We start from the raw sequence: 25,948 nt of genomic DNA, 5'->3' as shown, positions 1-25,948 counted from the left end.
TCTTTCCTAGAAAGGTCATAGCAATTATATTTTCTCTCTCTTATGTCACTGTGGGACAGCCTGGGTGGACCATGATAATTTCTCTCTTTTTCATACAGGTAGCTCTTCTGGATCTGAATGAAGAAGTAGGCAAAGCAAGCAAAGATGCCTTGGACAAGCAGTTTGATGCACAAAGGACCATCTTTGTTCATTGTGATGTTTCAAACGAAGAACAACTAAAAGGTGAATTAGGAAATATTTTTGTCTTCCATGCTTATTTTTTAACCATGTCAATTTCTGTAACTTAAGGCAGTCTACAGAAGGAAACTTACTACATACCTACAAACTGTACCATTAGAATTTCTGGAAGAGAGCCTATATCTGATCCCTAGTGAGTGTGATTCAAGAACAATTTATAGATGTACAATGTGTACTAAATCTTTAAGTGTGAAATATTAGCAGTGTATGTCCTGAGTTCTTTGACGCATTATAAAGAAAAATATAGAGTGCCTTATGCCTTTTGTATGATAGCCCCCTGGTGAGGTAAACTCTTTTATGAGTACAATATTAAAATCGGGAGTCACTTTTATGATGATTGTATATAGAGTAGTGGGAATTTGTTTGAAAAGTTTTACTTAGAATTGACATGCACTCAACAGGCTTTTAACTGTAAAAAAGTTACATTGTCAGTGATGTGCAGTCAGGGTAGGCAGAGCCTCACCTAACCCAACAAGTAAAAAAACAAACAAACATACCTTTTGTCTTTCCCAAGCTGCTTCTCTCTGCTGCAGCACACAGCCTGTTTAAAACAGCACACACAGAGATATGGAGGAAACAAGGAGAGCAGTCAATTGGCTCAATCGATATGGTGGCTTGCAACAGATAAAATAGGCAGAGATGCCTGTGCAACTACGGAGAGGTACCTCTCTTTGCCCAGGAAGAAAAATGACAGTGTTTGTGTCATCAGTTGCTGGGGAGGCAGCAGGAAAACTTGCCTCCAACAGGTTAAGCTGGAATCATGGGTGTCTTCTAGTTAAAAAAGCAGGGCACATAGCTAGACAATCAAAAAATAGCAGAATTCCTGTATCAGCAAGCTCTGAGGAAGCAGCTGGAAGAGTTGCTTTTCTTCTGTCAAAAAAAACCTCTCCCAGTAAAAAAAAAAAAAGTAGGGAGGAGTCTGCACAATTGATCTGCTCTCCAAAGCACCAGGAGTGGTCATTTTCTAGTTACTTCAGGATCCCTGTGCTGATCTCTCCCCAGTTCCAAGTAGGGGAAGAAGAGGAGGGTTTTAAAAAAAATTATTGGGGGGGGAGAGAGAGAGAGAGAGAGTGTTCCAGAGACTGAGTTTGAGGGGGGAGAGTCAATGTGCTCTCCTGGCCTGGATCTCACTGCACATCACTGTTCTTCAAAACAAACTGCTTTTGAATTTCCTCAGGTTATATACAATTGGAAGTCTTCTGTTTGGGAGAGGGGAGGGATAGGAGAGGAATTAAGTCTCTGGCAAGTTCAGAGTTAGTTGTGCATTGGCATCCTAAGGATGCTTAGAAGAAGAAAGTGGGACGAAGGTTGTGGACATGATGTCTCATCTAAACAGGCTGGAAGAGTGCGCTGGGGAGGAAGTAACTTCACCGAAGACTGCCAAGGAACTACCACAGTCTGGGGATAAGAGGCAGGTACTCTCATGGATTAGGAACTGGTTGAGGACCAGGACACAGAGAGTGGATGTCAGTGGGCAATTTTCAAAATGGAGAGAGGTGAAAAGCAGTGTTCCTGAAGGATCTGTCCTGGGACTGCTGCTTTTCAACCTGTTCGTAATGACCAAGGGACAGGGTTAAGCAGCAAGGTGGCCAAGTTAGCCAACGACACTAAACTTTTCTGAGTGGTGAAGAGCCGAAGGGACTGTGAAGAGCTCCAGAAGGCTCTCTCCAGACTTGGAGAATGGGCAGCAAAATGGCAGGTGCGTTTCAATGTAAGTAAGTGTAAAGTCATGCACACTGGGGCAAAAAATCAAAACTTCACTTATAGGCTAATGGGTTCTGAGCAGCAGTTCTCAAATTGTGGATTACAACCCAATTTTTATTGGGTTGCAGGGCAGCTACCCTGAAGTTGCAAGGCAGTCTGGGGTATAATGGAGCCACTGCAGCCTACAAAGTGGGTTGCGGTGGTTAAAGGTTTGAGAACCACTGGAGAAAGTTAGTGTAGCCGAATGGCTAATAAATCAACCTATGAACCGGAACTCCCATAATTTGAATTCTGCCTCTTCTATGAACACTAGATGGCCTTTGCAAGCCATTCAGTCTCAGGTATGATCATAATGTTTTATTATTGATGATAATAATAATGCTTTATAGAACTGTTGTAGAGATGAAATGTGATATACTTTGAACGCTTGAAAGCACTATACTGTACAAATGCTAAGCGTTATCTTCCTGAGACTACTTTCAGAACAAGGATGTGTACTCACGGAACTAGCAATGCAAAAAATAACATGAGAACAGTAACTGACCAAAAAAAAATCAAAAAGTTAATATGTACAGCTGTATACAAATCTCCAAAAACAGCACATTAACAGTGTATTATATAAAAATTATTAAAAATAAAGAGCTGGAGTAATTCAGAATGAATTACAATCAATTCAGTGAACAATAATCAGTGCAGATCTACAGAAAAAGGTGGAATAAAACACAAATCCCCATGCTCAGCAAAAAAACAAAACCCATCTTCTCCCTAAATGGAATATAATCTAATTATTTCTAAAGGCAAGGATTAAACAGAGAAGAGTCCACACTCGGGCAGGACCAGCACAACAGCACGTATGGCAAACTTCAGCTGGTGAGCTGGTAGTACGAGGATGGAAGCAAGTTGTCAATTGTTCTTATAATATTTGAGTGTTAATAATTCTATGATGGAATATGAATATCAAAGAGATTTTATAGGAACTTGAGAAAGAACAATCAAGATGCGTGTTCAGTCAATTTATAAATACTGTAAAAATTTATTTCTATAACCTGAGACTGGATTAGAGATAAACCAAATGTACAAATTATGCCTTTTATTCTGGATTAATGAACTTGGATTAATAAACTCTGGATTAATAAAAAATATCTTTTTTTCTGAAGGTATCTTTCAGAAAAGGTATCCTTCTACAAAAGGAAGAATACCTTAGTAAACAATCTATAAAAATAATATTTATATACCACTTTTTCAGCACATTTCCAATGCTTTATACTAATCTAGCATATTAGAAGTCCTATCAGGTTCCTGGAGTTTATATAGGAAGGATAAATTCCAGCACATTCAGATTCATGATATTCCAAGTGCTTCGAATATTCACTGGTATAATTTTACTGTCTTCATGCACATACACTAGGTTTCCCAAAACCTCATCTTTAAATGAAGCACAAAGCCAGAGGAGACTGGAAATTCCTCCCACTCCTGTCCAAAAAGCCCTTTAAAAAGCCCTACAGATCACTAAGTTGCAGGGGAGATTTTACCTAAAGGGATTAGCAAGCATGTGTCCACACTGAAAACAATAATAGAGACAAATTTACACCATTCCAAGCCACACTTACCAGGGAGTAAGCCCCATTGTCTATAATAGGACTTACTTCTGAGTAGGCATGCATAGGATTGGGCTCGGAATCTGTTTCTTAAAGAGTTGTGTTTTTTTTAGACAATTTATTATACTAGATAACAGTTTACAACTAAAGCACATCTTCTTGATGAAAAGTTTGAGACATATTCCTTAGTGTGTCCCTAGAAAGTCTATATATTTACTTTTATTCTTTAAGCAATACCCACAATTTGGATTTGTATCATTCATATTCTAGAGGATTATATGTAATAAACAAGGTTTCTCTCCATCCCTTCCCCCATTTACCTATAGATGCATTTAAGAAGGCAGTTCAACATTTTGGAAAGCTGGATATTGTGGTTAACAATGCTGGAGTAAATAATGAAAAAAACTGGGAAGTCACAGTCCAAATTAACTTGGTAAGTTTAATTCATATATTAAGAATATTTTAAGAATTTAGAGGAATAAAATTGTACTTTGAACAGTTGGGTTTTATAATTGGATAAGTAGTGCACAATCTGATCAAATGCATTTTCATTTTTAAAATCCATCTTTGATTCACTGGAGCTTACTGTCAAGTACTTATAAGATTGCAACACTTATAATAGCACTGATTACAAGCATTAGCTTTTTCTTCAATCTGTTTTAAAAAGCAGAAGTTACTTAAACGTTGATTTATCTTTCCTGTTTATCTTCCCTGAATTTCCTGTATATTTCCCCTGAACCAGCAGTCCCAGATTCTGCTGGGTGACTGCAGTTCCAAGTACTCACATACATCCTTGTGCAAACTAGCAGTAGTTATTCTACAACTGTAGTTTATAATAATTCCCGTCAGAGGCTGTTATTTGCTACCCTAATATGTTTGATTTTTGGTCACCAAGGAATACTGAGCATCTACGTTTCCTAGAGCAGATTCTGGTTATTGTTGTGTCCTTCTCCAGGAGAAGAAAATTATTAAATGCTCAGTAGATTTTTGATCTTAAACACTCAATAGGTTTTCGAAAGTCTCTACAACACCTGTGCTAGCAATTTTATTTGAATTTTTATGAAGTTTCTCAGATTTTTCCATCTCTTGCCTCTTCATATTGCCTTTCAAAGAATGGATTTTCCTGAATGATCAGACCCAATCCTCCAGCCTCTTCTTCAGTCTTGCTGTAGTTTCTCCTGGGTGTGCAGAGGTTCCTCTCTCCTCCAGGTATCTCCCCAGAATGCATTCTGGGGAGAACAAAGGAGAGGAGAGTGGTTTTTTTTAGAGCTATAAATAGCTAGAAGCTGGGAAACTGTGTGGTTTGGCCATGTGGAGGTAGGAAACACGATTTTGGCACACGTTTTCTTGTTAAAGCCCTTTTAACTCCAGTATTTCTGTATCCACAAGATATCAAGGTCCCATCTGTAGTCACTTTGTTCAATGGGTCATTCTTCCTAGTAAGCGTATCTAAGGTTGTGGCCTAAAGAAGAAGCCCAGTTTTCACTTAGTTGTCAAAAAGTGTAAGTGCACTTGCAATATGCAAATACTTACATTCTGCCAACATAAGTTAAACTTAGGTTATGATGCGACTAATATTTCCCAGTTAAACATTACTTTCAATAACAGATTAACAAGCATAAAGTAACTTTCAGTGACCTTCTTTTGAACCAGCAAAGAGCTCCACCTTCAGTAAAGAGAAGGCTTCTTCAAGTCAGTAACCATCTCCTAATTATCATAATGAGAGTAATTTATGTGTTCTCATCTACAGCCCGTTTTCTCATGTACTTGTAGAACCCGTTCACTTCAGAGGAATAGATTTTTGTGTGTCTTTTTTAGAAAGTAAAATTACTTTCCCCATTGAATTGAATGGAAAATCATTAGCAAAGACAGAGTTCTGTATCAGATTCAGATTCTGGAGGCTTCACCTGGCTGTGGTTCCTCTTCATCCACAAGATGAAGGGCCAGCCAGCCACCTGCAAAACTTCCCTTGACCCCCAACACACGATGAGGCAGAAGCCAAAACTTTTCCCCCTTGCTTCAGTGTTCTTAAGGAATGTGAGCGAGCCTCAAAGCAGGCAGGCAGGCAGCTGAGGAGACTGGAGATCTCAGATAAGTTGCTTGCAGAAGCACCCCGGGCATGTCTCTTTCAACTTTCCTTCCAGCTGAGAATGCTTAGGAGGAGAGGGCAGACCCCTGAGGGGTGCAGAGTGGTGGCGGCAGGAGCAGCAGGAGTGGGGGGGAAGGGGACCGCGGGGCTTTAGGAAAGTGCAGCCTCGTGTGAGTGTGAGAGAGAGACCAACCAGCAGGAACCACAAGGTGTGGCAAGCTCTTTCCGTTGGGTAGCTTCCACAATGGAGGGTGAATGGAGGGGGGGCAACACAATCTGGAAACAGCTTCCCCAGGCGCCCGGAGACTGCCCGCCAGCTTACCGCGTGAGGTAACGAAAGCCCACACACATGCTTATTTCTTGTTGAGAAACAGAAAAAAGACCTTTTTTTTAAGCAGCTCCACATGGGTGGCCATCCGTGTTGAGTCAAATCTGCAGATGCAAAATCTGCTAATAAGTAGGCTCGACCTGTACAGTTGTTAAGTATACCTATTATTGACTGAGGCCAGGCTATGTGGCAAATATGGCCTGCATCTTATGCAAGGGTTACATTCTGAGCCCAGCATCTAAACCCAAATTCACATATGGTCAAAACTACCCCAAATCCGAAAATTACAAACTGCTCTTTAAGAATTAAAAGCACGGTGTGAGAGACATGTGGGAACCGACAACTGAGAGAACGCAACTTCATTTTCCAATATCAGGCTTGCTCTGGGACATATACTGAGTAATACCCCAATCCTAACCTCAGCTGGAACAGTCAGACCACAGTGGCCTGCGCTGTATGCAGTGCAGGTTAGGTGCAAACTGGAGGCAAGGGGATATTTTTCCTGTGTCAAGCCCCAGCCTGCCCTGTGAGGCTGCTCAAACCTGTCCCAGCTATTTAGCTGGCGGAAATCCTAGCATCCTATGGAAGGCTGCAAGGCCCAGGAGTTGGGGTTAGTATCTGGCATGCGCTGCTGCCGCCCCACTGACCCAGACCCAATTCACCTCCCATTCTGTCCTCCATCTGCCCCAAAATGCCCCTTTCTACCCCTGGAATGCCTTCCCACCACCCTCTCTCACCCTCTGTGCATCTGGCAAAAACGTGCCCTGGTTGGCCAGTGCAGGGGCTGGATCTGGCCCTCCTAAGCTAGTGTGGTCCTCAGCGCTGGCCTAGCTGACTCCTGATTCATCACAGATGTGCTTAGCAGCTGCTTTGGATTGCACCCTAAGTGGAATTGCGGGCAGGATTGCCTGCATTAACTTGTTTTTTCCTTTGGTTGAGTGAATATACTTGAATTCATACAAGTAAAGCGCATGTAAGAGGCAGACCAACTGTAATCTTTCTTCAGAGTTTGAATCACAAAAATGATTCCTTGTTTTAATGAAATGAGGTTTCTATACAGCAGAGTGAATGGGAGGAGGTGGAGGCAGCAAAATGTTTTGTCTCATCATTGAGTTCAGTGAACATAAGAACAGCCCCACTGGATCAGGCCATAGGCCCATCTAGTCCAGCTTCCTGTATCTCACAGCGGCCCACCAAATGCCCCAGGGAGCACACTGGATAACAAGAGACCTCATCCTGGTGCCCTCCCTTGCATCTGGCATTCTGACATAGCCCATTTCTAAAATCAGGAGGTTGCACATACACATCATGGCTTGTAACCCATAATGGATTTTTCCTCCAGAAACTTGTCCAATCCCCTTTTAAAGGCATCCAGGCCAGATGCCATCACCACATCCTATGGCAAGGAGTTCCACAGACCGATCACACGCTGACTAAAGAAATATTTTCTTTTGTCTGTCCTAACCCTCCCAACACTCAATTTTAGTGGATGTCCCCTGGTTCTGGTGTTATGTGAGAGTGTAAAGAGCATCTCTCTATCCACTTTATCCTTCCCCTGCATAATTTTGTATGTCTCGATCATGTCCCCCCTCCGGTGTCTCTTTTCTAGGCTGAAGAGGCCCAAACACCATAGTCTTTCCTCATAAGGAAGGTGCCCCAGCCCAGTAATCATCTTAGTTGCTCTCTTTTGCACCTTTCTCATTTTCACTATATCCTTTTTGAGATGCAACCAGAACTGGTCACAATACTCCAGGTGTGGCCTTACCATCAATTTATACAACGGCATTATAATATTAGCTATTTTGTTCTCAATACCTTTTCTAATGATCTCAAGCATAGAATTGGCCCTCTTTACTGCCGCTGCACATTGGGTCGACACTTTCATCGACTTGTCCACTACCACCCCAAGATCTCTCTCCTGATCTGTCACAGACAGCTCAGAACCCATCAGCCTATATGTGAAGTTTTGATTTTTTGCCCCAGTGTGCATGACTTTGCACTTACTTACATTGAAACGCATCTGCCATTTTGCTGCCCATTCTACTAGTCTGGAGAGATCCTTCTGGAGCTTCTCACAATCACTTCTGGTCCTCACCACTCAGAAAAGTTTGGTGTTGTCTGCAAACTTAGCCACCTCACTGCTCACCCCTGTCTCCAGGTCATTTATGAAGAGGTTGAAGAGCACCAGTCCCAGGACAGATCCTTGGGGCACACCACTTTTCACTTCTCTCCATTGTGAAAATTGCCCATTGACACCCACTCTCTGTTTCCTGGTCTTCCACCAGGTCTCAATCCAGGAGAGGACCTGCCCTCTAATTATGTGTGGACCTGCCCTCTAATTATGTGCCCTCTAATTATGACTGTGGAGTTTTTTCAGTACCCTTTGGTGAGGCACACCACTGCCTTAACTCAAAACAAGCCAATGAGACTTCGGGGGGGGGGGGGTGACACCCTAGTGACCAAAATTCTGGAAATTGTGACTTTTAGGAATAATACCATCATGTTATATACTATTTGATGCAGAATTTCATCCATTGCTTGTGGGGAAATATTCACTGCATTTATTTTCTGGCATTATTCATTTCATGTCATGACTGTGACTATCTCTCTCTCACCTACCTCACAGGGTTGTTGTGAGGACAAAATAAGGGGAGGAACCATGTACACCACCCTGAGCTGCTTAGAGGAACAGTGGTATAAAAATGTGAATAAATTTATTAATAATTAATTAATAATATAATTAATAATAATTAAATAATCATGTCATGTAGGTTGACAAAAATTTATGGGCCCCGAGTGTCAAATGACCTCTGGGAAGAAGGCAGTTCTTGAAATAACTCAAGGTTTCAAAGACTTAAAGATCAAAACCAGCACTTTGAAATGTGCTTGGAAAAAAATTGGCAGCCAGTGCTGATGGAGGAGAAATGGTCCAACAGGTATGAATGATTCAGATAAAGTCACCGCTGGTGCAGTTACCGAAGCTGATCAAAAGCTCCCTAGCCCCCATCGCCACCTGGGCATCCAAGAGCAGTGATAAATCTAGAAGTACCTGTTGCAGGCGGAGTGCTACCTTATTCAGAAGAAGTTACTGATCCAATATCTGGATCTTTCGGAACAGGTTGCTGATCTAATATGGGTAGGTTCATATTGGAGATGGTGGTCCTTCCTGTAACCTGGTCCCAAGTTGTTTAATGATTCATAATGTCACCTTGAATTGCGCCCTGAAGTAAAGTGGCAACAAGTACAGCTTGGAACATCAGGGACATGAGTTTAATACTGTTCCTCTATTAACATCTCACAGCTGCGTGTTCTACCAGCTATAGATTCAAGTGGTCTTCAAGGGTAGCTCCATGTAGAGCATGTTGCAATAATTCAAATGAAAAGTGACTAAAGCATGGGCAGCCAGAGCCACTACTTAGTTAGAAATGGGTGCAGCTAGGACTCTGCGCCATGGTTGATACTTAGATATCCAGGTCCAGGAGTACTCCCAAGCGACAAACCTGGTTCTTTAAGAGGAGTGCAATCCCATCCAGCACGGCCAAACACACCACATCAGAATCAGTAGCTCTCCTCACCAGGATCAGTAGATCTCCTCACCAGGAAGGATGCTTATCCGGATTTAATTTTACCTTGTTTGCCCATAGCCAGCCCTTCATCAACTCAAGGCACTGGTTCAGAGCATCCACAGCATTTCCAGCTGAGGATGGCAGTGAGATGTATAACTGGGTTATACCAAACCCCTGGATGTTCTCATGTAGATATTAAAAGATATTTAATACCTGCTTCATGTAGATATTAAAAAACAGATGAGGCAAAATAGAACCAGGGGCTTTATAACATACTATCTGGGTAACATTTTTACACTAAAGCACATTTCAATGTACAGTGTGCTCCATCAGTCCTCATTTGCAGACTGATATGAAGCATGTGTTATCATTCAGGAAATCAGAAGATAATCCTACTGTGTTAAAGGAGATTTGCACATGTGTATCTACATTCACTTTAAAACATTATTTACAATAGAAGAATTATTTAGAATAGAAGAGCACAAGAGGAACTATGCTTGTTAGATCCATATAGTCCAGTATCCCATTTCGAAGGATCATGTGAGGTTTTAAGGATTTAAATAAAACATGTGAGGTTTTAAGTGTTATATTAGCACTGATTGCGATTGAGCATGCTCCAGTTCTCTTGGATCAGAACCATAACTATGCTGTCAGATGCTTCATGCAATAATGTCAGATTGTGTTCCTATCCTTTCATTCCTTTAATTTAGATTGTCTGGAGCTTTGACCATATATTAAGACTTTGTTTTTGAAAATGAAAACATTGAAATGAAAAATGTTTCAATGTTTTTGAAAATTCACGCTCTGAATATCTGTAATGCAGGACTGTTCCAATTAAGCACTCATTGGAATTAAGCTCCAGTTAAATAGGCAGGTCCTCCAAATAAAAATGTATAAAATTTATTTAATGCTTAGGTATTAAATAGAAAGGAAAGAATAAGCAAAAGAGGGACCAAATATCTTCTGAAATTTATTAGGAAGGGAAATAAAATGAGTCCTGAATTTTTGTCCAAAATTTTCAGAGCAAAGCTCCAATTCTTAAGACCAACGATATACAGGTCCAGCCTATTTATACACGGATTTTTTATACACAGATTTGACTCAACACCAATGGCCACTGCAAATGAGAAGGAATGTGCTGATCCTTGGAGCAGTGGCATAGCTAAGGAAGTGCAGGGGGTAGCAGTTGCACCGGGCATCAAGCTTTAGGGGGGCAATGCTGAACTTGACACTAGTGACCAAAATTGTGAAAATCTTGGTATGTATGAATAATACCATCATGTTATATATCATTGGAAAGGTAATTTAATGCTGAGTGCAGTGCAACAAACTGCACTAGAATATCTGTATTCTATCAAAAGTTATGGCCAATTAACAAGAAATGAAACAAGAACATCTTGTTTTTTTGATATCTGTATTCTATCAAAACTTATGGCCAACAACAAGAAATGAAAACACAGCTGCCTTGTGGAACAAAAAGTGGATCTGCTTAACTCCAAACTGACCTATGAGACTGATGGGTCTGAGTGCCAATGAGATGTTGTTATGAAACAGCATGGAACTATTTAATTAATTAATTAATTAATTAATTAAATTTGATTTTTGTCATTTGGGGGGGCTACAAAATCTTTGATCTCAGGTAGCAAATATATGCCTTAGTTATGCCACTGACTGGGGGAGGCAGCAGAGCAAGTGGGTGGTGAGCTGCTGGGGGGAGGAGGTGGGTTCCTCCCAATTTTCACCTTTAAAAAAGCCTGGGTGTGATGTCACTTCCGGTTGTGACATGACTTCCGGGGCAACATTTTGATCTTGGCACTGGGCTACATGATCATTAGCTATGCCACTGCCCTGGAGAAGGGGAAAAATGCATCCCTTTAAAATCAGTTTAAAAAACTGAACAGTCCTTTAACAATAACCTTGTTAATGGGGGGGGGGGCAGCTGGCTGACTGACAATCCATCAATCCTTCTCTCTCCTTCCCTACCCCCTGAGCAGTGAAAGAAAGGTAATACCTTTGCATTGGTGAAGGGAGGGGCTGAGTGAAGGGAGGAGGATGACTGATTGATGGATTGTCTTCTTAATGACTTATCTTAGAGTCAAAAGGTCAGCAAGGCTGTTTTTCAAGGCTGTTTTGAACGGAACAATTAGTCTCAACCTGTACTCTGAAACTCACTGTAGAGCACCACTTACAAAGCAATCCTGTGCATATCTACTCAGAAGTAGGTCACACTTGACTCAATGGAGTTTACTCCTAGGGAAGTTTATATAGGGTTTCAACCTAACTTGAATTGCACTTTGTGGTAATGATTGTGTTTTTTGTATCCCATTTTCAAGTATTCTGAGGATCAGGTTAGTGACTTTACCAGCTACTTATGTAATAATTGTAGTAATTCTTGTACTTTACAGAATCTCTGCTTGTCTTTTAAGAGATATATAAACCAAATCTACTGTCAGTAAAGGAAAAAACAACATGGAAATGCCTAAGGGAATTTGTTTCACAAGGGAGGCAAATTTTGGTTGTATACAATCTGTTCAGGCATGCTTCACTCAATTAACTGGTAGACCAAAATATTTAATTGTTCCCTTTTTAACATTTATTATTTCTGTTCTGTAAACTCCTTGTACAAACAATGACTTGAATCTTAAGAATCATGAGCAGTATTCCATTCAAGAAAATGGCTTTCCTGCCCCCTTTTCCTGGTTGCAGCCCCAGCACTACATAAAAAGCTTATTGTGAAGTTATGAATAGTGTGGCAGATACAGGTGGGAGTTGGCAGAGATTTTGGGCCCCTCCTCCTGCATGACTGAAATAACTTTGAGACCTTTGCATCCAAACTTATAAAGGGACAAATTAGCTGCATATTGAGATTGGCAAAATGTTCATTTATTCGCACATTTGTTCATTCAATCAGGCTGCATTAGCACAGATTGAAGGATTTAACCTTCTCATCAGTTTGATGAGAGTGACAACAAATATGTAATTCTATTAAAAATCAAGGTAATGATTCAGTGCTTAAATAGCTAAGCACTTACTTAAATTTCTTGAACAATAATAAAATACTACAGACTTGTGCAAATGTTTATGTTGAGTGCTGTGCTGACTGCATCCTGGTTGATAAAAGATGACAGCAACTTTTCCTTAAAGTGGAAAGGGAAGTAGAGGCACATTTGTCAATGTTTACTGTGATACTTCCTTTTGTATTTTCTGTATCAGATTTCAGTGATTAGAGGAACATACATTGGCCTAGATTACATGAAAACAGAAAATGGGGGCAGTGGAGGAGTTATAGTTAATATATCATCACTTGCAGGTAAGAATGTTGTATATTTTATTAAGTTATATACAGCCCAATTCTGAGCCATTGGGTGCTCCAAGGAGCAGTGGCACCAAAATGGAAATCACTGCATCCTGAGAATGCCGGGCAGCCACTGGCAGCTCCTTGGGTAAGGGAGCAGGCCCCACAATGGGGCTACTCAAGTCTGTGCAAGCTGTTGAGAGTTGAGAGACACAGAGTTGAGAGGCTCAGTGTCAGGCCAGGAGGCCCCATGTGGACTTCTGGATCTGGTGGAGCAGAGCTCCACTGGCCCCACCTCCTCTCACCCTGCTCGCTCCCGCTGCCCTGGAATGCTCCCCCCCCCCGCCTTGACTCACCTGTCTGCTGCCTGGAGCTCGCTCCCAGCAGTGTGCAGCAGGCCTCCAGCTAGTGCTGGCTCAGCACGAACTGGTGCTGAGCTGGCACCAGTGCTGACTGGGCACTGAGTCTTTCGAGCATGCCTTACGGCAACACACAGCACCAGCGCTGGGACTTCAGGATCAGGCCCTTAGAAGTTTATATCCCATCTCTTCATAAAATTTCTAAACTGTTTTCCATAAAATTCCTTAAAATAAAATACAAAAATAAATCACATCAGTGTGATAAAAATTGTAAACATCACAGCACTTCATACGATTCAGCAAAGACCTTAGAAAAAAGAACAGATTTTGCCTGATGGCTGGTGATAATGGAACAACTGGAACAGTGGTTGGCACACGAGGAAGACTTGGAATAAGTCCAACTGTACATACGCTGTAGCCCGCTTTGGGCCCAATCCTATCCAGTTTTCCAATGCTGTGCCAATGGGGCATGCACTGCATCCTTTGATAGGGAGGCAATCACAGAGGCTTCCTTAAGGTATGGGAACATTTGTTGCCTTACCTTGGGGCTGTATGGTGGTTGCACCAGGGCTGGAAAGTTGGATAGGATTGGGCTCTTTATGTTCTATGCTGTGATGGCAATGATGGAAGATTATTTGTCCATCATCATTGCTTCTAAGCAGTGCTATTAGGCAAAGTGTTCCTATGTAGTCAGAGGCCTTCTGTGTAGACAATCTGCAGAATACTTTCAGGATAAAAGAATTGCTTGCATCCATATTGGATACCATGTTGAATTCCAGGCACAGTATAATTATAGGCTATTCCCTCAGACCCTTTAGCCACTTTTACTTCGTGAGTTCCAGTTATTACTGCTTCAGAATGTTAACAGAGCACTTGAATAAGTAGTCTACTATCTGCGTATTTAACTCTTGCCCGTCCTTAACTTAAAACATCTAGCTGAGGGAGAGTGACTGGATCTATTATGTTTGGAATCTTGAAACCTTTACTGAAGGTTCTAGAATGGATTGGAGCATCACTGCTGTAGGTGCTGTCTCTGATGGACAGTGCAGTTCTAACTTACACTGGAACAGGCAGGCCAGTGGGCCTGCGCTGTATCCAGCGCAAGTTTCAGACCAACTGTAGCTCAGCCAGGGGCAAGGGGAAACTTACCTTGGGCAGAGCCACAATGGCCCCAATGTGTCTACTCAGATCTGTGCCATCTCAGGAGGTGGCACAGATCTGAGCAGAACGGAGCAGCCACAGCCTGCTCCATGCCATCCGGAAACAGGGGTCATGATCCTGCTGGGTCCCGGCCCTGCTTCCCGCTCCGTGCTCACCCCCGGGAACGCCAACCACCCCCCATCCCCCCATCTTGGAACGTCTCCCTCCTGCCCTCCCCATGTCCCCCCAGACCCCTGTGTTGGCCCAGCTCAGCCAACACACCTCTCACTGCTGCCGCAGAGGTCGGATTTGGCCTCAGTGGGCCAGCACACCTCTGTGCGCTAGCGCAGCTTACACAAGGGACTTGTACCAGCCCAGGGCACAGTTTGGATTGCACCCTGGGTTCTTAATCTTTCAGGTTTAATTTGTTATTCCTTACAACAGGAATGTCAAACAGAAATTGGCTTTATTATTCACTTTAGGAATCTTCCACATTGCCCGCAGCAGGACTACCACATATCTCACAACCTTCAAGGTTACAAAGTCGATTCCCATTGTAGGATGAGGGGACTGATTCTGACATGGGGAGGAAAATTACATACAGAAGACAGTTTAGCTATAATAATACAATATGACTTCAGGACAGCTCACTTCTCAGAAACCTCACATTACTGTCTAATTGAAGTGGAAATAATTGATGCTGAATTCAGAGGGAATTGACTTTTTTAGAAATATAGTAAAGATAATTATCAGTAAAATTTCATATTCCTATCTAGATATTGCCATTTCAGAGTGGGAGTATCCAGGAATCTTTGTAGAAAATTTCACATCCAAGTTGTTTAAGAGAGACATTAAAGTCTCTTATCTGTTTACTTTCAGCACAGACTGTGCTTTGGTGCATGAAGGTGCGTCATTTCCTGACAAAGTTACAGTGCACCTTTGTACAGCAGTCTAATCATTCTCGCTCTTCACAGTATGTTACCAAAGATCTGCTAACATGAATGAAACATAGAGATATAAAAAGTTTTTTTAGATGTACAAGTTGCCTCATTATAAGCTTCCTTTTGGGGAGTCAAAGATCCTGACATACAAATAGTCGTAGGGCGCAATCCTGACTTGCCCTTGGGCCAGCACAAGTCCCTTGTGCTGGTCTGGAGGTGTTGCCTGCACCATCTCAGGAGTTAGGAGGCCACCAGAGGCCAACTCCAGTGCTGTTGTGCCAGGAGAGCAGCGCCAGTCAAGTCAGGCCTGGCGGGGAAGGGCAGAACAGGGACATTTCAGGGCAAGGGGAGGGCTACCAGCAAGTGGGCCTGTGAGCAGCCTGGAGTTGGGGGGGGGTGGAGCCAGGATCCTAATCCCACTCCAGGCTGCACGGTGCTGGGCTGCTTGGAACTGTGCCTCCAGTTTAGGGGGCGCAGATCTGAGTAGCCCCATTGGGGCTGCTGCCACGTTGCCCAGGGTAAGGGAAATTAATTCTCCTTGCCCCAGGCTGAACCACTTCCAGCCCTGACTATGTGTTGGATACAGTGCAGGCCAGCTGGCCGGCCTGTTCCAGTGCAAATTAGGATTGGGCTGTTAGACATGCAGTACAAAAGTGTGCTAATAATGAGAGGCTTGGAATCTGCCTTATCTTTGAACTTCCTGTCTCTTGTAATGCGTGTTATTCATAGCCTAAGACTGTGAGTCTATTAGAAATTATTATTTCCAGTTCAAGTAAACATGGGAAGTTATACCAGTAAAAAAACCCTGATGCTCAAATCACTAATAGCATGTCACAGAGAAGTGAATAGGACTTGCTTCAGCCAAGCACTTATAAGAATGAGAACAATAAACAATAAAAGTAAACTGAAAACTATTTTTACATTCTTAACTCCCACAATCTTAAAAAAGGACTACAATGAAACAGGTAGCCCACTCCTAACCAGTGCTAGCATAGTGGGACTGACATTTATCCCCTTATCCCAGTAAAGCCCCAGCCTGCCCAATGGGAGCTACTCGAATCTGTGCCAGCTATATTACTGGCGCAAGTCCGAGGAGCCCCATATCAGGGAGAAAAGGCTCTGGAGGAGGAATAGGATGTAGCATAAGCTGGGATTGCTGATTTTGCCTCCTCCCGACCCTGATCTGCACACCCTCCGCTCTGCCCTTGCCCAGAAACAACTCCTTCCTGCCCTCTCCATGCCTCTCCTCCACATGGAGCAGCTCCTACCTGCTCCAGCGCTGCTGCCTAAGATCCTATGCTGGTGGGATGGCGCAGGCCTTCCTCCCAGTGCAGCTTAGTCACTGGACACCACAAACGTGCTTTATGTCATGTTTGCGACACCTAGCAACAGTGCATTGCCACTATGCTGGCAGAAAGTAAGAATACGATTGCACCATTAATGTGTAAATATCTGCAGAATTGTAGTTCTAGTCTAAATTCTCAGTTTTCGTTTATCTATTAATTTAAAAGCCATTTCTGCCTAAAGTTGCATATACACAACAGGGATCAACGTGTACGCCTGTGGGCCGGACAAAGATGGATTAATACATTAAGTGCTTCGTTTATAAAAAGCTAGAGCATAAACTATGTAGGAGCTGCATGAGCTACCCACTTACCTTGAATCACTGTCTAAAATACATTAATTGATGCTTAGAAATACACATTAAGTATTCTGCAAATAGTATGGAAAGTATATTTACATTAGAAAGGAGGGGTTTTCTATAATATAGCTTGGCAGAAGATAAGCTTTTCATTTTACCTCTGATCTCACTTTTTGTTCCTCCATTTTTCCTGTACCTAATGGCCTTACAGTTTGTTAATGCACATTGTGAGGAGGTTCTAAAGAGAGATAGTGCTCTGTTCCAACAAGAACACAACTTACAGCACAATCCTATGCATGTTTACTCAAAAGTCAACCACATTTAATTCAATAGTTCTTACTTCCAGGAAAGTATGCATTGGATTGCAGTCTAAGGGGGCTATCCTAACCTTGCGTTAGGCCACTGCATGTACTCTGTGCCAGTCTAGGAGTGTTGCAAAAATGGGAGGCTGGTGATTGGATGTGCACTGGCCTCCAGAGGCTGAATTTGGCCTCCTCACTGCTGACGCAAGGTAAGTGCACACCAGCAGCAGGCCTCCGGCACAGGGGCTGGGTAGAGCATTCTGGGGTGTTTGGGGGGGGGAAGGGGAGGTGGCAGGCAGGTCCATGGGGTGACCGGGCCTGGGCAAGGGTGGTGCTAGGATCCTGCACTTATGCCAGATCCTAACCCCCTCCCAAGTGACCTGGCCTAGGTCCAGGCTGCTCAGATCTGTGCCACGTCTTTGGGTGACGCAGATCTGAGTAGCCCCATTGGGGCTGCTGCCACATCACACATGGTAAGGGCACTTGTCCCAGATTGCACCGTAGTCGGCCCCAACCCTGATTTGGATGCAGCACAGGCCAGCCAGCCAGCCTGCCTGCTCCAGGCAGATTAGGATTGGGCTATAAAATAATAAGATAATAATAATATAACAAACTTCTTGTTAGCAAGAAAAAAATGTTGCTTTGTTTAAGTAACATTTTTTTCATTGAAAAAAAGGAATTATTTTTTACCTTCCCCATAATCTTTTCAGCATTCATTTTCTTTAAAGTTAACTTTTTTCTTCTACTCCTTATCTATAATTTTGTGCTACTGAAGCTACTGTTAGTATGTTCCTTTTGTATCTTTTTTTTACTTTGCAGTTCACTGAGGATTCTTAATGCCATTCAGAGCATCCATGCTAGATCAGAACTTTCCCTGGTTTCCCCCTTATTCATGGGAATAATTCATCTGGATTATTCATCACAAGCACAAGCTATACTTTTGCAGTACTTTTAAATAACAATCCATTTTCTCCCTTTCAGTCAGGCTTCAAACTAAAAGATATATGGAAAGAAATAGCATATACAGGTGTACATGTTTATTTCCATGGGTTTTAGCAATCTAATACTAATACTAATACTGATTTTTAATCAATATTTTTGTTGGTTTTTTTTCCATTGTTAAAGGACTGATTCCTGTTTCACAGCAACCAGTGTACTCTGCCTCAAAACATGGAGTAGTTGGATTCACACGTTCAATAGCTGTAAGTATGAGCAGTTGAAGAATTCTCCTAATCTTCCTAATGACAAACCCTCTTTCCATTTTCCCTCATTTCAACATATGTTAATTGTATTATCTGAATCCTAGTTATCTGAATATGGCTATTCAAAGCAACTGTGCTTCACAAATAAAATCACTTTTGCTTCTTATCTGGATTCTTGAATGTCCTCTCGATTATTTGATTAAAATGTAAGAAAAGCAGCAGAACTGATGGAAAGGGAAACTGCAGGAGACATGTGCATGATCCACCATGTGCATTTCTGTCCAGTTTCCTTTCATCTGGAAGCCAACTTTTTGTCTTAAAAGCCTCACAAGGAGGTCATTAAATGGACAACTATCAATGCTGATAACACGCAGGTCTGATTCATCCACAAACTACTAAACACCAGATGCCTATAGCATGATATATATCTACATGATATACATGATATATATATATATATATGGTTTTATTGGTTGAACCAAGTTTCTAAATACCAAAGAGAACATGTAACATGTCTAACTTTATTTGTAGATGACTTCTACAGCAGGAAAGTATGGTGTACGAATAAACGCAATCTGTCCTGCTTTTGTAAACACACCAATTCTTCAGTCAATTGATAATGAAGAAAATATGGGTCAATATTCAGTATACAAAGAGGAGATAAAAGATTTGATGAAACTCTACGGTATATTAGAGTGAGTAAAGAAGACTGTATGACCTGTCTGTCGCCAAATTGAAATTGTGTAGTTATACTAGAAGCAGCTATATTCTTATTTGCCTTTGTCTCAAATCATTGAGATATATAAGTAGAAATTGCAATGGAAAAAAAAACACAGAGGCAAAAGCCAGTACCTGCAATTCCGTTATGCAATCAGAACTAATGAGGTGTTCAAGGTATTAAGGCAGAGAATAATGAGTTTATGTTATCCTTTCTGAACTCGGGGAACTGACTAGAACATCTGTCAGTGGCAATTATTGTGAGTCCTATGATTTATTACAGTGGTTCTCAAAGTGATGGGTCGCAACCCACCATTGGAACCAAAATGGGTCACTTTCACCTTAAGGGGTGAAAATAAATGGGTGTCCCCACAGCACTGCAGTGATTAAGGTGCCGTGGGCACCCAGGCACATTTCAACATACCTGGGGAGACTGTGCAGTATTCTGGAGGGTCCTGGAGGCTTGCAGCTCCCTCCGCAAGCCTCCCCTCTACTGCAGTGGGCTCCGATTTTCAGCCGGAGCCCACTTCCAGTTTGTGACCAGACCTCCAGAGTGCGGAGTTTCTGAAACTGGAAGTGGGCTCCGACTGCAAATCAGAGCCCACTGCAGCAGAGGGGAGGCTTGCAGATAAGGCTGCAAACCTCCAGGACTCTCCAGAATACTGCACAATCCCACCAGGTATGTTGAAATGTGCTTAGGTGCCTGTGGCACTGTTGGCACATCCCCTCCCCATCCCAGTCCTTGCCCCTGTCAAGACTTACCAGTGCTTCTCAGACTCCCAGAATCATACATTCAGTGGAGGTATGGTCTATGGCAGGGGTCTCCAAACCCCAGCCCAGGGGCCAGATGCGGCCTGTGGCAAGCCTCTATCCGGCCCGCGGCCAGCCTCTTGTCCCCTGAAAGCCTCTAGGCCACTCAACTGAACATGTCCAGAACTGTTCTCTGATTGTGTCTGGAGGGTGTTCTGAGGACCAGAGATGTTGAATGAATGAGCCTATTCATTCATTTATTCACTCATTTAAGTTCCATCTCTAATTTATTTATTTAAATTTTATATTTAAATTTTTTTCTGGCCCTCAACATCACACCAGATGGGTCTGGCCAAAAAGTTTGGAGACCCCTGGTCTATGGCTTACCTCTTCCCAATCATACAACAAACTACCAGTTTCAGGCACAGTTTTCTTTCCAGAGAAAGTGGCATGTTGACTTAAGGCAGAGGTTCCCAAACTGAGGTGTCGCGACGCCTCAGCCAGGGAAGCCCTGCCTCTGCCCCCTTAAGGAGTGGGGTGATAGGGAAGGAAGCAGCATGATCACCATGATCGCACTGTTGTCAGAGCCAAAAGATGTTTTTCTAGATTTACCCCTGCCAGCATTGGCCCTCCAGATGGTGCAGGGAGCCCACAGACCCCTCTGTAGAGCACCCCAAGCCTCCAAAATGCTAGAAACATCTATTTGACCCACTTCTGGTTTTGCAATCACAAACTGGAAGTGGGTAACAATCAGTATTTTTAAAGTTTTGGAGGCTTCAGGAGCCCTGCAAAGGAGTTCACAGGCTCCCTACACCATCCAGAGGGACAGCGCGGTCAGGATAAGTCTCAAAAAACCTCTTTTGGCCTCGGCAGCAGCACGATCGTGGCAATTGTGTCACTGTCTTCGCCCTCTCCTGCAATCACTTACCCCAGTTCCCAAACTGTCAGCGAGTTTGGGAACCACTGGCTAAAAATGTCCCTTTAGATTAAAACAATGATTTCCAAACTTTTGAGCACCAGGACCCACTTTTTAAAATGATACTCTATCACAGTGGTTCTCAAACTGGTGGGTCGCGACCCACCAGTTTGTGTAACACTTCCCCCATCCCTTTAAGGAGCGGGGGAAGGGGAGGGAGGAAGCAATGTGATCCCCAGGATCACGTCATGAAGGGGGGGCGAGAGGGGGTGCTTGTGCCTTACTTTGCATGATGCTGGGCTGCAGGAGGTGCAGGTAGCCCTGCACAGCGCTCCCCGATGCTTGGAACCCGCAAAAGAAGTGGGCGCAAAGCACTTCCATTTTGCAGGAGGTGCTTTGTGCCCACTTCTTTTGCAGGTTCCAAGCGTCGGGGAGCACTGTACAGGACTGCCTGCACCTCCTGCAGCCTGCTGCAGCCCATCATCATGCAGAGTAAGGCACAAGACCCCCCCTTGCCTCCCTTCCTGATGCGATCCTGGGGATTGCATTGCTGCCCTAGCACCTCCCACACAAGAACTTACTGGGGGAGTAAAGCTCTCTCAAAGTTTGAGAAACCCTGCTCTATCAGGACCCACCTAGGTTTACAAGACTTAAAAAAAATCTAGAAATAGGTAATATTTGTACTTATTTACGCATCATAATAACCAGAAAAAAGATGGTCCAATATTTATCTCGCTATATTTACACAAGCACTGTAGGAGCTCCTTGCAGGGCAATTCTGATTTTTGACAAGCCTCAGGGCTTGAGGAAATTAGTTATCTGATCCTTATATCACCTGTGTTTTCATAGGAGGCTCTGCTCAGTTAGTGTGGGACCCACCTAAAAACTAGGAGGCAACCCACCAGTGAGTCTCAACTCAAAGTTTGAGTTGAGACTGCTTTAGAACAATCACTGTTCTAAACTTGTCTCCTGCTTTTAAAACATGAATATTTAGCATCTCATGGGAGCATTCCTTCTTGGATTTTTCTATTTTCAAACACTTTTTCTGAAAGTAAGAGATGAAGTCAAGAAAGCAGGAAATACAGCGAAATAGGAGGTATCCTGTGATGTGTGAGGGGCACAAATCTGCAGTGCCTAACATTAATCTTCGGATATGGGCCCCAGCAACCCCAATTCTTATTGCTGTTACTGTTATTATACTATTTTATTACAGCCTATAGTGGGCTGGTTATATTCTACAATTTAGGACCTAGCCAAGATCCTGGGAATCACAGAGATACTGTCATAGGATTCCTGCTGTTCCTAGCAACATTGTTTCTTGGAGCTGGGCTGGTATTAATTATTATTATTAATACTATTTTTAAGAATAAGAGTATTTATATACCGGTTTTCAACAAAAAATAGTTTACAAAGTGCTTTATGTAGCTAAATAAATGGTTCCCTCTTCCCAAAGGGCTCACATTCTTTAAAAAAAAAAAAAAGATGCCAAGGAACACCAGCAACAGGCACTGGACAGATGCCATGCTGGAGTGAAGATGGACAATTGCTCAATGACACCACTTTACAAGGTGCCTCTTGTCTAGTTAGCAGGGAGAATCAACATAAAGTAATAACAGGTGGAAATCTGCCAATCCCAGCTGCAGCTTCTAATAACAGACAAGAGTTCTTCCTTTTACCTCAAGGCTGGGCTAGAGCTAGCAGAAGCCCACAGATTACCTCACAACTCCTAAAATTGGCAGTTGCAGCTTACTGCCCTGAACACTGCATCAGATGGATGAAGACAGCCCAAGAACTGAAATGGCCACAAATCTACCACTATCCACCTGATGCCAATCATATTATTTTCACCAAATATGGCAGCTTTTGTTGAATTTCTTGTCTGACTCTACCAATGACTGGGCCAAGAAGGCCTTTTGGGGAGCTTTTTTCTGCCCCTTGTTTTGCTAGGCCATAGGACCAAACTTGTCCAGTAATTCTGAGTGATACAGGCCTTACTTTACCACCTCCGGGCTAGGGGCTCATTCTGACAAAGCCTCTGTTGCTTATAGTGCAGTGGTTCTCAAACGTTTTTACACCAGGACCTGCTTTTTAGAATGATAATCTGTTGGGACCCATAGGAAGTGATGTCATGGCCAGAAGTGACATCACCAAGCAGGAAAATGTTTAACACACCCCATATGACAAAAATCAAATCAATTAAGTAAATTAAAAATGAATAATAAAAAGAACCACCCTCCTAACCCTCTCAAGCAGTTGCTAATCTGTTTTTAAAAAATTCCACAAGCATCCCAAAGGCTGCAATCCTATCCACAATTTCCTGAGAGTAAGCCCCAATGACTATCATTGTTAAAAGCATATACATATATGTTAATAATAATAATAATAATACATGGAAGCCTGTTAAAGGTACAGATCTGTAACATTTCCCCAGATGCAGTCACATACCATGACAGCATCAAATCTAATACATTAGAAATAAAATACACTTTGAAATGAATGGGGACCCTCCTGAAATTGGCCTCTGACCCACAGTTTGAGAAACACTGTTACAGTGGAAGAAGAGAGTTGCAGAAATCATTTTGCCTACTCCTTGGTATGTGTGGGAGAGAGCTTCAAATATGTATAATAGCAAGTAGCGGGCTCTAGATTACTCTAGAGCAGTGGTTCCCAAACCTTTTAGCACTGGGACCCACTTTTTAAAAATAACACTGTCAGGACCTACCTAGGAGACTGTAAAAAAAAAAAGATCTAGAAATAAAAAATATTTTTATTTATTTACAAGTAATAATAACCAGAAAAAAGATGCGCTGCCTCCGGCGCGTTCTCGGCATCACCTGGCAGGACAAAGTTCCTAACAACACAGTCCTGGAACGTGCTGGAATCCCTAGCATGTATGCACTGCTGAAACAGACGCCTGCGTTGGCTCGGTCATGTCGTGAGAATGGCTGATGGCCGGATCCCAAAGGATCTCCTCTATGGAGAACTTGTGCAAGGAAAGCGCCCTACAGGTAGACCACAGCTGCGATTCAAGGACATCTGCAAGAGGGATCTGAAGGCCTTAGGGATGGACCTCAACAAGTGGGAAACCCTGGCCTCTGAGCGGTCCGTTTGGAGGCAGGCTGTGCAGCATGGCCTTTCCCAGTTTGAAGAGACACTTTGCCAGCAGTCTGAGGCAAAGAGGCAAAGAAGGAAGGCCCATAGCCAGGGAGACAGACCAGGGACAGACTGCACTTGCTCCTGGTGTGGAAGGGATTGTCACTCCCGGATTGGCCTTTTCAGCCACACTAGACGCTGTGCCAGAACCACCTTTCAGAGCACGATACCATAGTCTTTCGAGACTGAAGGTTGCCAATGCCAATCATTTATGTCCTATATCCGCCTTGAGCATTTACTCTGACATAGGAAAATCAGGCTATAAATCTTTTAAGTAAATAAATTTAAATAAATATCTGTACACATGCTTACAAGCTGCAGGAGCTCAGTTCCTTGCAGGGCAGTTAGCAGCTATCTTGCAAACTGTAGGAGCTGATCTCTTTTCAGGACAATGAGCAGCCATCTGAGTTTTGTATAGCCACATAGCTTGCAGCAATTAGTTATCTGATCTTTCCATCATTCATTGGCATCCTTCAGTCTCGGAAGACTATGGTATCACACTCTGAAAAGTGGTTCTGGAACAGCGTCTAGTGTGGCTGAAAAGGCCAATTCGGGAGTGACAATCCCTTCCACACTGGGAGCAAAGGTAGTCTGTCCCTGGTGTGTCTCCCTGGCTACAGGCCTTCCTTCCTTGCCTCAGTCTATCGGGCAAGTGTTTTCATTGGAGGCTCTGCTCAGCCTGGGACCACCAAAAATCAGGTTGCAACCTGCTGAGGGGTGCAGTCCACAGTTTGGGAACCACTGCTCTAGAGCCACGAGGAAAGATTCTTGAGCAGGACTGAACCTTTGGATTTCCAGTTGCCTTCTACTGGCTTTCTTTCAGCATACAGTGGACCAAGTCTTATCACCTCATAACATACTGATTAGTAATTTGAGCAGATAGTGCATGATCCTACTCACTGTGGGTTCACTGTCTGGCATGCACAAGCATATAAGTGAATTTACTCAGTCTCATCAATATTACTAGGGGGTCTCTCAAGTGCATTTTGTCAGGTGCAGGATTACAGTTTTATTGTGCTTCTGTCCCACCTTTAATAGCCATGGTATTGAGAGATGCATTGTACCCATCTGTCAAAAAATTATGTCTGATTCTTATCACTTAACATTCATTTATAGCCCACCGATAATTGCTGAGGGACTGATAAAAATCCTTGAAGATGATACATTAAATGGACAAGTTATGAAGATCACAACAAAACAAGGGATTCATTTTCATGAATATGCTCCACTCCTTTCTCAATCACAAAAGCCATAAATCCTATAATGTAATTGTTTATTTTGAAGAATACATCAGCCTGAGTTGTTAAGCATTAAGAAAATTTTGGTCAGTGTTAACAGTTTACCTGAGTTTTAAAAATGGCTGTCAGTATATATGATGTGAAGGACTAGTAATTATTATCAGCATGATTTTTGATGCTAGAAACTGTACATTGTTACTTTATTTTTATATGTTTAGCATTTAACTTGTTATAAAATCTTAAAATTGTTTATAAAATTGTTATTAAAATTGTTATAACAATCTTCCACTTGTTATAAAATTCACTTGTTAATATTTTTATTTGTGGAACATAACAATGAAGGCCGCATTCCTATCTTTTCCCTCTCTCACTGATGCATGCTGCATCCAGCAGTGGGGGAAATCCTGGAAGTCTCCTATGGGTAAGGGAACATCAGTTCCTTTACCAGCAGGGTAGGCCTCTAGCACCTTCCTAGATCTCTGTGGACTTGTGCCAGTAGATCAAGACCTGGGATAGGATATTGGCAGCACAACTAGCACAGATACCACGCCCTTCCAGACCTTGTTCTACTCCCATTCCACCCAGTCTCCTCCTTTCCCACTCTCTGTGCTGATTTACCAAGGGAACGCGTCCGCTCCCTTGAAGCCTTGGTGGCCGACCTGGAGAAGCGCAGGCAGCCAGAGGAGGACCGTGGGGAGACTTCTGGGGACGATCAGGCTTCGTCCCAACCTCAGGCGTGCAGCTCCTCGGCTGCCCGGGTGGGAAGTCTCG

General features: G+C 42.8%; 1 protein-coding gene across 2 annotated transcripts in view; it reads left to right on the top strand.

Moving 5' to 3' along the window:
• HPGD (15-hydroxyprostaglandin dehydrogenase) overlaps positions 1–25,460 on the top strand; it is a 32,745-nt gene extending 7,285 nt beyond the window's left edge. For both annotated transcript variants that reach the window (XM_066632844.1, XM_066632845.1), the window contains exons 2-7: positions 99–222; positions 3,866–3,972; positions 12,736–12,832; positions 18,327–18,403; positions 18,935–19,098; positions 25,056–25,460. In XM_066632844.1, coding sequence (XP_066488941.1) covers positions 99–222; positions 3,866–3,972; positions 12,736–12,832; positions 18,327–18,403; positions 18,935–19,098; positions 25,056–25,194 — 708 coding nt within the window. In that variant the 3' untranslated portion in view covers positions 25,195–25,460. The remainder of the gene's footprint in view (positions 1–98; positions 223–3,865; positions 3,973–12,735; positions 12,833–18,326; positions 18,404–18,934; positions 19,099–25,055) is intronic.
• Positions 25,461–25,948: the final 488 nt, after the last annotated feature.

This window comes from Tiliqua scincoides, chromosome 6, assembly GCF_035046505.1.
Source record: "Tiliqua scincoides isolate rTilSci1 chromosome 6, rTilSci1.hap2, whole genome shotgun sequence".
NCBI classification, from domain to species: Eukaryota; Metazoa; Chordata; class Lepidosauria; order Squamata; family Scincidae; genus Tiliqua; species Tiliqua scincoides.
Note: the sequence above shows the minus strand (reverse complement) of the source record. Positions and strands in the feature narration are given on the sequence as shown.